Source organism: Acanthisitta chloris, unplaced genomic scaffold (assembly GCF_000695815.1).
Source record: "Acanthisitta chloris isolate BGI_N310 unplaced genomic scaffold, ASM69581v1 scaffold301, whole genome shotgun sequence".
Classification (NCBI taxonomy): Eukaryota; Metazoa; Chordata; class Aves; order Passeriformes; family Acanthisittidae; genus Acanthisitta; species Acanthisitta chloris.
Genome location: NW_008654169.1, coordinates 102,803 through 114,889, shown reverse-complemented (window position 1 = coordinate 114,889; position 12,087 = coordinate 102,803). Strand labels below are relative to the sequence as shown.

The 12,087-nt window shown below is 41.3% G+C and overlaps 1 protein-coding gene across 1 annotated transcript in view; it reads left to right on the top strand.

Annotated features, from left to right (window-relative positions):
- LOC103810470 (thrombospondin type-1 domain-containing protein 7B-like) overlaps positions 1–12,087 on the top strand; it is a gene marked incomplete at its 5' end in the record, with an annotated part of 101,931 nt that overhangs the window by 11,308 nt on the left and 78,536 nt on the right. Inside the window, one exon of the mRNA XM_009083365.1 lies at positions 9,569–9,747. Coding sequence (XP_009081613.1) covers positions 9,569–9,747 — 179 coding nt within the window. The remainder of the gene's footprint in view (positions 1–9,568; positions 9,748–12,087) is intronic.

Here is a 12,087-nt window from a genome sequence, read left to right as displayed (position 1 = left end):
CTGCAGCCTGTGGTAAGAGAATCTCTTTGAAATGTGGCCTGTCTCTTCGGCCTTAATAACGCATTTGTCACAAATACAGCCTGTTATGAAGCAAGGCTCTAATAAAATGTTACCATACAAAGATAGACTTGGAATTAACATTTTTTCTCTCCCTGCGTGTCATTCCATTTAGTATGTTATATTGGAAGTATGAAGAAATACCCTTTTAGCCTAATCCTGTTCATGAATTATGTACTCTAGTCTTAAGACCTCTGCACTTTTACTGCTTGTGGAGAGCTTCATGATCCCTCTGAGACATGTGTAGCTGTACTGGGATGTGACATGTACCGGTGGTAATTCGCAGGATTCCTCTCACATCTGCTGTGGGAGTTTTGCAGTGGTTTTTAACCTGTTGCCTTTTATACAGCTCTGGTGAGCAGGACTTTCAGGCAAATAAATGGATGACAAATAATTTTGGAGTGGGAAGTGACAGTTTTATATCTTTAACACTGGTGTGGAGCCCTGTGGCAGCTGGACAGAGTAGGTGTTGTAGTGGATTTCAGTGAGCATTAAAAGGGTTTCACATCTGACATATTCTGAAGATTTTTCAGAAGAAACATCATGTGTGTTTCTGCTTCTATAGGACAAGAGTCCTACAAGAGTAGGAATTCCAGGTTTTGCCCTTAGGCCAGTGTCAGAAAAAACTGAACAGTGATGAGTTTGCTGCATACAGAGATGGAGTTAGCATGGCAGGGGCAGATGGGCACATAGTGGTTATCTCTGTAAGGTGCCTGGTGCAGTCTGCTTGATCACAGAGTTTGGGAGACCAACTGAGAAACAGCAACAGGTGAACTTAGAAGATTGGAGAAAACAATCCAGAATAAGGAAATGAATGAAATGAAACTTTAGCTCAGTCTGCTCTAAGGATTATCATAATGATATTGATGAGCACATGAGCATTTATCGTACCTTAGTCTATTCCAGGATCTGAGATAGATTTCTGTCCTCCAAGGTTTGCAAATGAGGATGGTGTAAATTAAATTACTGAGAGCCTGGTTTGCAAATCTTCTAATATTCCTCACCACAGACAGAGATTCCCACTGTGAAATCTTGGATCTCATTTGTATTTGGTAACATGGAGGAGTGACCGTTCAAAATCGTATTATTTAACAAGATTGCATCGCTTTCTGCTTCGGTCTGAATTCATTGATGTCCTCCAGCACGGGAGATTGAACTACACAACCAGAGAGCTCAAAGTCAAGCTGCAAAATTGAAACAAAAGTCTATCAGGAATTCAGTACATCAATACTCTGTGCTGGGGCCTGCTATCGTCACAAAAACGTCCTGTTTCCCTCTCAAGGTTTTCCATCATCTAAATGAGTCGCTGCTGTCCCCGTGCCTGAGCTGTGGAAAACCAGGTCTGTTCCCTTTCTTAAAATCCTGTTTCCATCAGATGGTTTTTTTTTTTTTAGTACAGCTTTGTTTAAGAAGGTCAGATGGCTTTGTATCCCTGTTTCTGCAGCAAGGTGACCTCTAATAGGAAGAGTGAAGCTCCTTATCCAAGCAGATGTTTGGGAAGGTGCTCACTGATCTTCCCAATGCTGGTAATGGTTAGTGGCATCCTTAAAACAGCAGCAGTACAATTAAGGTGTGCAGTTGGGTTTGTCATTTAGTGTCGATGAGAGGAGAAGGAATTGAGGCAATGTATTGATTTGAGGGGTCGTTGTGTCACTCGCCTCCTGTGACAGTGAGGGGGTCACTGTGTCACTTGCTGCCCGTGATGGTAGGAAGGGGGTGCAGAGGTCACTGCAGGCTCAGAACCTTCCCCCCTGCCTTTTCAGTGCCTGTGTGACCTGCTCATCAACAGAGGCCCTTACACTGGGTAAAACCTTTTGAGTTTGTAAATTAAAGAACTAGGAATGTGCATTGAAAGGAAAAAAAAATATTTTTTCACATGTTGTTGTGAATCCTTCTTGATAATATTAATTACACATGGATCTAATTAGTGTTCCTGTCTTCTGCAGAGTCATCTGGTGGTTTATTTTGTCTGAAATAAGAGCAATCCTAAAATGCACAATACGTGCTAATTATCAGGCTGTGAGGAGATGCACTGGGTTTTTCATTCTGTCGAATGGAAACTGTCACAATGTTGTCTGAAACAAGTTGTCTAAATGAGGCTTGTCTGTGTCTTGGGGTCACAGCTTGGCAGCCAGAATGAGGTGGCATATTGTGTTGACTGTGCCTAACGTCATGTCTTTAGGAACTGGCAGAAAGATGCTCTCCACAGAGGGCCCCAAACTCTGAAATTGAGTTTCTTAGTGTGCTCCAGCAGAGCCTGAAACCATTGACCTTCAGGTCATGTATGATTTACTGAGGGGGTAGATATTTTTGGTGACATTTGGCTGCAGCTTCCTCCCAGTGATGGACCCTTGGCTCTGGAAGATGCTCCCCCTCTAGTCCAAATTGCCCAAGTCTATATTGATCTTCAGAGCACTCTGCAGTGCACATCTATTTTCAGAGCTGCTGTGCAATCAGGCCTCTGAGAGAAGTCAGGTGTAGGAGAAAGGGGAATTTGATGGTCTGAAGACAGTTTAATTGTCTCCATGATGTACTGTAGAAGTGTGTTCAGCCTTTAAATAAAAAAGTCTTGTTTTCTATATATATCTCATAATAACAGTAAGGAACAGTCTAAGATTTATTTTAAAAACTTGCTTTTACTATGAGTTGAGTAGTCTGAAAAAAAAAAAAACATGCTAAACAATCCATGTTATAATCCATTGGGCTGAGTTCTTTTCATGATATACAGGGGATGGCAACACTGATAAAGAAAAAAGGTAACTCAGTTTTGTTTGGACAAAGCAGATGATTTTTCCAGTGGCAGAGTGATGAGCAAAGTATATAGAGAAAACACAGCTGAGCTACTACTCTAACTGCTATTGATCCCAGTGGATGATTTTTTATTTGAGTAAGGACTTTGTTAAGATGTTAGGGCTCCTGAGCAGCCAGCCCAGCCCTTCACTGTGGGGGAGCAACCCTGGGAGAAGGGAGAATCATTCCCACAGTTGGTTTTGGAGCCTGGACAGATTTGTGCAGTGGATTTTTGTCCTCCTGCATCAAAAGTTCCCTGTGAGATGAATGTACACTGTGAAGTTCTATTTATTTGCTCTATTTATTTGCACTCAGAAGGCAGCAGACGAGTCTCCTGCTCCGGAAGAGTTCTCAGCTTGTTCTGCAATCTGTTACAAGGAATGTGCTAATTAATGGAGATTTCCTTATTGAGTTAAAAGATTAAATAGATCAACTGTTACGGTTCGTATGTAACTCAAAGCGTAAGCTTGCAAGTTCTTTAAGGAAGAAAACTGTAATGCAAAATCAAAAGAAATTAGGAATCATAATGCAAAGTCAGCATCAACCCAACTGCCTCGCTGGGATTTATAGAGACTGTGAAATTGAGCAATAAACCCAACCTTTGGATGAATTTCAATAACAATAATGTTGAGTTAAACTTACCAGCCTTTTTTACAAGTCCTCTCTGGTCTATTTAGAATCTCTAATCAGTGTGCTACGAGATAACATGAGCGTGTGCCTCTTTGTTGAGCAAGTGGGAATAAATTAGCTAAGGCTCCATTATTTGAGCTTTGCAAAATATTTGATGTGAAAGTTATTTTTGCTGGGTTTTTTGGCTGTGCATTTACTGAATGTATTCATTAGATTATGTCTTAAATTTCTCAGCAAACTAATAATGCATAAAATCTCTCAAATCCTTGCATACTATAAAAAAAAAGAAGATTAAACATTTGTTCTGTGGCAAGATTACATCCTTTTCAGCTGTGACTCAAGTTGTTAGCAACTTTAAGACTCCCAGACTCATTCTGCTTAGTTCCTGTCAGTTAATAATTTTCTCCCTTGAAGCAGGATTTTGAACTGGGGTCACTTAGGATAACTTCCCTTGTAGCTCCCAAGCTTTTGGAGCCTTTGGTCATGCCATGTGGCCCATGGTCAGTGACTGCCTCATTCATGGCACATTGGGAAAGCTGCAGTCAGAGAACTGTGATCAGCTGGTGGAGCTAAGTCTCTTAACTGCAGTCTGTGCTCCATGCTGAGTTTTAACCTGTATTAAAACAAGAGGTTTGCTTTGTAGGAGATCCCAAAGCTTCAGCTGAACAGAATGTGGCCCACTGAGTGCTGTGGTCTACCAGGTCTCCCTTACAAAGCCTTTAGCTATTAGATTTTTAGTACTGCATGGATTTACAGGCATTATTCTGTGATACTTCACAGTCAGTAACCATATGAATGTAAATATTAATTGTGAAATGAATCAGCTTTTTTTACCCCCTCTACCTTTGGTCTGTGTAATTAGGAACATTTCTCCTGTGTCACTGTCCACTCTGCTGCTCCCTTGTTTGTTAAAGGGTGATCTCTCTTGTCCCACAGACTCCAAAGGAAATTAGCAATGTTATTACCAGTGGCAGCTGCAGTGATGCACAGAATTGTCCCTCTCATAGTAATGACCTTGAGTTTTATGAAGCACCTCAAGGTTTACTAACAAGGGTAGAACCGCTAGAAGTTTGTTAATTGAAACCATGAAATATGTTAGAGAGGATACAAATGAGTTTAAAGCCAATTCAATTAGAGGTGCATCTGTTTCCAAAGCTGCTGGAGAAATGTTGTTTATTTTCGCATCACTTTAAAGTCAGCCTCTTGGAATGCACTTGGCACTGTTGTTTAACGCTGTGTGCAGACCTTACACCCACAGCAAATTTATCTTTTGGAAGTGCAACAATCAGGTGGATGCCAATGTCTTCTGTTAGCTTGTAAACCTACTAATCACCTGCTTCTCCCACCACAACCCATTTGTGCATGTAGAGGGGAAGTGGAAGGACACTGCAGCCCCTCGCTGGCTGTGCTGGCATGATACGTACATCTTCTGTAGGTGGCAAAAAATTGTGCTACTGCAAACCTCCTGCCCTGGTGCTGCAGTGCAATCCACAGCCTCTTTGTGCTTCAGCATCACTGATACCTCCCAGCCCATCATCCAGCTGCCTCCTCTTGCCTTGGCTCTGCTGGGCTGCACAGCAAAATTGAGACAGTATAACAGTTTTTGCACCGTGTATTTGTGCCTTAACCTCTGACATTGGAACAGGTCGCCCAGAGATGTGGGTGGCCCATCCCTGGAAGTGTTCAAGGCCAGGTTGGATGGAGCTTGGATCAGCCTGGCCTAGTGGAAGGTGTCCCTGCCCCATGGCAGGAGGGTTGGAACCAGATGATCTTTAAGGTCCCTTCCAAGCCAGAATATTCTGTGATTGTATGGTTCTATGCCACCTGCCAGACCATCATCCTCACATTGTTCATCCACCTGCTATTGCTGTGTCTCTGGCCTGCACAGGAGAAATGAGATGACTAATGGCTGCCACATCATGTCTTTGAGCCTTCCCAGTACATCCTGTGTAATCTGTGGGTGCTTTGTTTAGTATAGACACTTTAGAGAAGAGACTCCATTTGTGGCTTGTTGAGCAACAAGCACATTGTTCTTAACGAATAAATCATAGTAAAATGAGCTGTGCAGCCTAGGTAAATGCATTTGTTCATCCCATTACGTTGACAGTGTCTCAGCAGAAAAAAAAATAGCACTTAAACATAGAAAAGGCTTATTTGATCATCCAGATCAATTTTTCCTGTGAATTGCCAGCAGTATGTTTCAAAGTGCCTACTTAAATATCCCGGTGTTCCTGTCACTACCTCCTGTGACATCTGTGTGTGCAACTCCAGCTCTGTGGTGTTCAGGAGCCTGCTGTTGGTTCAGGTAGGACAGAGGCTCTCATCTCTACAGTCTAAATTAAAAGAGCTTTATTTTAACAGGGTTTGAGATTTTGAGGAATGATAATTTTTTTTAAAAAGAGGTTACAAGAAGCTTCAAGAAATAATGCTAAGAATCGATGGAAAGCAGGCTGAGCAGGGCTGGGGAGAAGAGAACATCTTTTTCTGTAGAAGGTCTTGGAAACTTAGCAGATTTTTGGTATCACGTTCTGCAGAGGAGAGAAAAATGGGGGATGTGATAGATGAGTGAGAAGTTTAAAGATGACACTGACAAAACCAGCTGTGTAAACTCAGCCTTGAGTTAGTCTCCCCAAGATGAGCAAGAGTGGCTCAGAAATGTGTTTGTGCTGTTTCCTTTATTCATATTCTGTTCTGGTAAGACTATTTCTCTGGGTAATAGCCTGAACATAGAATTCTTTATTAATGGATTGTTTTAATAGCATATCTCCCCTGGGTTTTTTTGTTTGTTTTGTATTGTGTACCATGCCAATGCTGCAAGTTTTCTAGGGATGCCAAAACTAGGATTATTGTGGGTCTTTTTAGCCCCCTGACAACAGCAAGTCATTGCTTGGTTCCTGCAGAGAAAAACAAATATCCCATGTTCACAGGCAATGGATGAGCTGAGTACAATGTTATTTACTAGTTATCATAAAAATACAGCCATAAAGGCATTCTCTATCTGAGCAGAGATGGTACACCACAGGAGCATTTTTGGAGGAAAATTTTGGTTGAATGAAGTCTTGGCTCTATTGAGGATCTCAGCCTAGGATTAACCTCAAGTGATTGATAGAAGAATAACAGCAGCCTGTGAGAAGAGGTTGAAGCAAAGTTATGTTCCTATTTTGATTCTGTAGCATTGTTCAGTATGGAGAATTGGCTTAATCTGGGCAGTGTTGGGAATTTAATGATCTGTTCTCTGGTCATTATTTCTTTATACTCAGTGTAGTTTAGAAATATGGGTGAGGAAACTTAAAAATGAATGAGGAATGGCCTCTTAGGAATAGGATGCCTTTTGTGGTTCACTGAGAAATAGCTCACTGCACTTCCTGGTGGTGGAATACAGTAGGTTTCTTTAGTTTTCCTAGTGTCATAGCATAGTTTGTGTTGGAAGGGACCCTTTTAAAGGTCATCATGTCCAACCCCCTGCAATGAGCTAGACCAGGTTGCTCCAAAACTCATCCAACCTGGCCTTGAACATTTCCAGGGATGGAGCAACCACAGCTTCTCTGGACAACCTGTGCCAGTGTCTCACCACTCTCAATGTAAAAAACTTCTTCCTTGTATCTAAAAAGGATTATTTCCATATCTAAGAAAGATTGTTTATTATAACTTTTCCTTCATCTTCCTTATTTTTTTGTATTCTATTTTTTTTGTCTTCCATTTCTTTTTATTGTAGAGGTAGATCTTGAACTGCCAAAAGACTTAGCCCATTTTGCCTTCTCTGATAAGCTGATAACCCCTCTGACTAATCCTACTTTGAAACAAGGCTCTTTCTTTGTTTCTGTTGAGAGTTAATTACCCAGGCTGTCACACAGCCCAAGGAAAAATGATATTTCATACGGTGGTGGAGCAGAACTCTTTGGAGAACTGCCTAAGAAAGAATTCTCATAAATCTATCATGAGGAAATTTCTTTTACTTATCATAATGTATTATGAATTACTTTGAGTGGCAACCTAAGCAGATGGAATAGAATATTAGTGGGATATTTGGGAGTTTTATTTGGGGGGAAAAAAACGAGTCTGTTTTGGAAATAGTTGTATATGTGTGTGCATGGGTGTCATGCAAAGTTGAAGTATCTCAAAGATGCTGCAATGGATTTGGTCAGAAATAATTAAGATACCCAATTCCAGTGGCTGTGGAGCTGCAAATGAAAAGTCACCACGACACACAGGGATCAGAGGTAGCAAAGAAAAGCAGAGCAGACTGTATGGGAACAGGTCTGCAGCTTTAGGGAAGAGTTACAGCATGAGTTACAGGGGAAATGATTGCAGCTGTCAGGCTGCAGGGTGGCCGCCGTAAAGAAAGAGGGAACAGCACCATCACCAAAGATCTGGAGAGGAGAAATAGAGCCTCATTGAACTGAAGGAGGGAACTGCTGTTGCTACTAGCATTTTTTTAAGGCACTGTTTACAAAAGCAACATCAGTATTTCTTGTACTTCTAGAAGGAAGATATTTTCCAGGGGATGGATACCTAAATAAGCCTGAAACCTTTCTTGATACTGATTTCAGCATGAAGAGCAGGAGGAAGGCAGCATATTGCTGCTCTGGGTCGATGCTCAGGCTGTAATGCAGTCCTGGTTTGGAATCAGCAGCAGGTTCAGGCATGGTTGGGCCAGTAAATCCATCTCAGAAACAGAATAATCTCCATGCCTCAGCTTTGGTGTTTTACAGTCATTTGGGGCTGTTGTCTGGGGGTTTTGGACAGCAACTGCTTCTGTGTTGGGTTTTGTTGTTCGGGTGTTTTTTCCCCTCCATGCTGCAGTGACTGTCACCTGGATAGAGTGGGAAAACCCTTCCTAAAAGGGTCATGAAATGAGCTAATTTGGTATTCTGTAGGTAAGGAATAGAGAGGGACTGTTCGTGTGATGAAAACCAAACAGAAAGAAAGGGCATAAAAATGAGCAACATCAGAAATGTGGTAGGGATGAAATTCAGTTATTTCCATGGCCATCATTGCTAGAGCTGTCAGAGGGATGAAGCTGCCTCTAATAAAGGCTGATCTGAGCAGCCACTGGCTTTCATGGTCTAACATGAAATCTCTTTTTTGTCTAAATTAAAATAATACATACAGACATGACAAGCAGATAATAGGAACTGGAGAAGAACGAATGCAGCATGGTAAGCAGGAAGGTACAGGAACTATTCCATGCTGCCAATCCAAGACTGGTGCCAGTAATTCTCTGGAGACTGTGAGAGTTAGGCCACCCTCCACTGCCTTTCTGCACATCAAGAGCTGCACAGCCAGTGCTGGGCTCTGCAAAATCTCTCTTCCCATATGCCAGCTCCTAAAACAGCTGTGGGGTTGTGCCTTTATGGAGGAACCTGTTGGGTTTTAATTCACAAGGTGCTGGTCCTGCAGATGTCTGGTATTGTGATTTTTAAGAGGTGATGGTCTTGTGAGGACTTTCACGTCAAACCACGTTAAGCTGAAAGCAAAGCTTTAAAATGCCGTTTATGAAACACAGAGTAAGCAAAGCTGTTGGAAAGATGTATAAAGAGGACTGTTAGTAAGAGGTAGGAAGCAGGTTTCATTTGCTCCCAAGAAGGAATCCCACACTGCTCCAGCTGGCAGGCAGGTCCCTCACACATCTTGTAAGAGCTGCCAAGAAAAGAGCTGTGTTGCCTCTACCATCCTCTGGTTCTCTGTGCTGGGAAGAAAGCCTCTGTCTGACTCCTGCCCACGCCAGCTCTGGAGGTGCCTGGTGTAATATTAAGACTACAACTGGGCTGTAGACTTAGTTCTGCAGAATTTGTTATGGCCACAGTCTCATAGGCAAGATAATCACCACGTGTTGGTGACCACACAGGTACTTTTGCCAGCATGTGTCCTTTATCACTGCCTTCATTAGACTGAAACAAATAGAAATTACTTTTAGTCACTGCTGTTCTTTGCAAATAATACCATAGCCTCTCGTTGGGATGGTGTTGTCAGTCTGCCAAGTGTCTCCTCTTTAAGAAGTTCTCGTTTTGTGTTGATTGCACAGGTTACATCAGAGGATTGGAATTGATCAGTTGTGGTGATTAAAACCTGTCTTATATTTTTGGTTTAGGTTACATTGAAGAATCTTGCACAGTCCCTTGCCCGTTTGATTGCAAATTAAGCGATTGGTCCAGTTGGTCTCCTTGCAGCTCTTCTTGTGGACCAGGGGTGAAAGTCCGATCCAAGTGGCTTAAGGAGAAGCCATACAATGGAGGTCGTCCCTGCCCAAAGCTGGATCTCAAGAATCAGGTGAGCAGTGTGAAATAGCCAACAGAAATCCCTCTGTGTTTACTCCATTTTGTATTGTGGTCCAAAGGTATTGTACTGGTGAAGAAATTAAAGATAGGAGTTATCTCTGGCACCACACCTTGTGTCACATTTTGTAGGCAATCTTGAACTTCTTGAGGACTGAGGGAGAGATGCTCATGCAACAGCAGAATTTGACCTGAAACACTGTATTTGTTACATGAAGAAATGGTTATCTCCTAGAGCTCAGGAAGCCCTGGATTAATAATCCCACCTGGACAGTGTGTAGACCTCAGAGAGCTCAGATGTCATGGATATTTTAAAAGTTTTTAATTCTTCCTGAGACTGTGATGCTGTAGAAACATTTGTGAAATATACATTGCTATTTTTAGCAACATTTCCCTTCAACACAGCACAAGTTCCCTTGAACATTATTCTCTGTATATTCAATATTGAAGGATCCCATCAGATGAAAATAATCTTTAAACTGCTACTCTTAAAGAAAGATCAGCATCTATTTAAATGCTGCTTAATGCTGTATCCCATTCTGCAATGTGAATAGTGATTTCCTACATTTGCTAATTAATTCTCAGCACTAATTAACACTGATGAAGAACTATTTAGCTTTGCCTGTCCTATATTTCAGATTCAGCCATGAAAATTAATTAATAGGACAGAAACAGTCATGCTGAAGGAAATTCATATGTATGTTATGAATATGTATAAAATATATGGCATGTAGAAGGACTTCAGTGATCTTCATACAAGATTTATTTGTGTGGTGGTTGGTAGGTGCTAGAGCTGGTGGATCCAGTTGTTTTTCTACATCACCATTGTTGCAGTAGTCATGTCCTGGAATGCAGCATCACTTCCAGCTCCTGATTTTGAACTTGCCTCCTTGTCTTCACAGTTAATTATTTTTTTCCTCTGAGAAATTTGGTAAATACTATTTGGTTTTTTTTTTCTTCTTTCTTTTCTTCATTACTATTTGAAATTCATCGGAAGTAGGCTAACAGAAGCAGCAGGGACTATGAAAATATAAAACTGCAATAAAGTGTATGTTGTCCATAGCTCAGTGCTTTTCTTAATAGATCAGACAGATCACCAGAGAGGCAAAGTGAAATCCCACAGTAAGTCATATGGTAACAATAAGCTCCTTTGTAATGAAAAGATACTGGGGTTTGTTACCCATAGACACAGCAGACTCCTTCCATTAAAAGCAAACTTATTGCTATCAAGTGTTGCCTATTCCCACACACATTAGAGCTGCTAGTTTCAAAAGCCTTTCAGAAGATATTAAAGGAAAGAAATTGTTTAAACTTGGAAGTTATGTCTTTGTACAGTTTATCGGTGCACAGTGCTTGCAAAGTGCCGTGGCTGGTATTAATATAAATGTGGTTGGTGCTTTTTGCCTCTTTACCAGGAACACACGTCGTGATCTAAAACCCACTGAATTCATTAGAGGCTTTCTGTTGTGGGCTCTGGTAAAGACACTGTAGAAGTGCTTTAAGGTCTGTTTCTTTAGGTTTGTGACTACACTATTTGTTTTTCAGGGTGTTTTTCTGGCTAGTTTATTTTTATTTTTTTTGGGGGAGGAGGGAGGGATTTGTTTCCTTGCCTGTGAGTTTGGGGTTTCTTTAGGATAGAAACAGAAGCTATTTCCAGCCAGTTTAGGATACAAATGGATTACCTTTTTCCAATTTAGATGTATAGGATTGGATAGATCCTATGGATTTCAAAGCTTTTAGGGTAAGAAGAAATTGTTGTGCTAATAAGTGTGTTTATATACATATGTATGTGCACTTATATACATATATTATGCCCATGATTCTATCCATTGTCTCCCAACACTTCTCAATCCTTTGTGCAGTTCAGAAAAAGTTTTACTCTGCACCCACTGGACTTGGACTTCCAGCCCTGATTTAACACACTGAGGTCCTTGGGCACGTTGCAGCATGCACAAGTTGCCTACCCAGATGGTAAACTAAATTAGCTGATGGCACTGCTGTTTAGCTAAGCTGGACACATGTTGTTAATCCACTGGCAGGCAGAGTGTCTGCTCTTTCCTCTGGTCTGGGTGGTGTTTAAATCCTAGAGCACTTTAGATATAAGTATGTGACATCCTAATTTTTATATAAACTGGGTTAAATACCTGCAGTAAATGCTTGTGTTTGATACCAGACATGAGAAAGCTCATTGGTGCTGAGATTTGGTCTGTCTTTCACGGGCTACTGTGTTGGACTGTGTTTTATGCAGTTGATAAAGACATTAGATAACTTAGGACCAATAATGAATTCCTCCTGGCGCCAGTCGTTTTCATTTACGATTTCCTTATTATTTCCT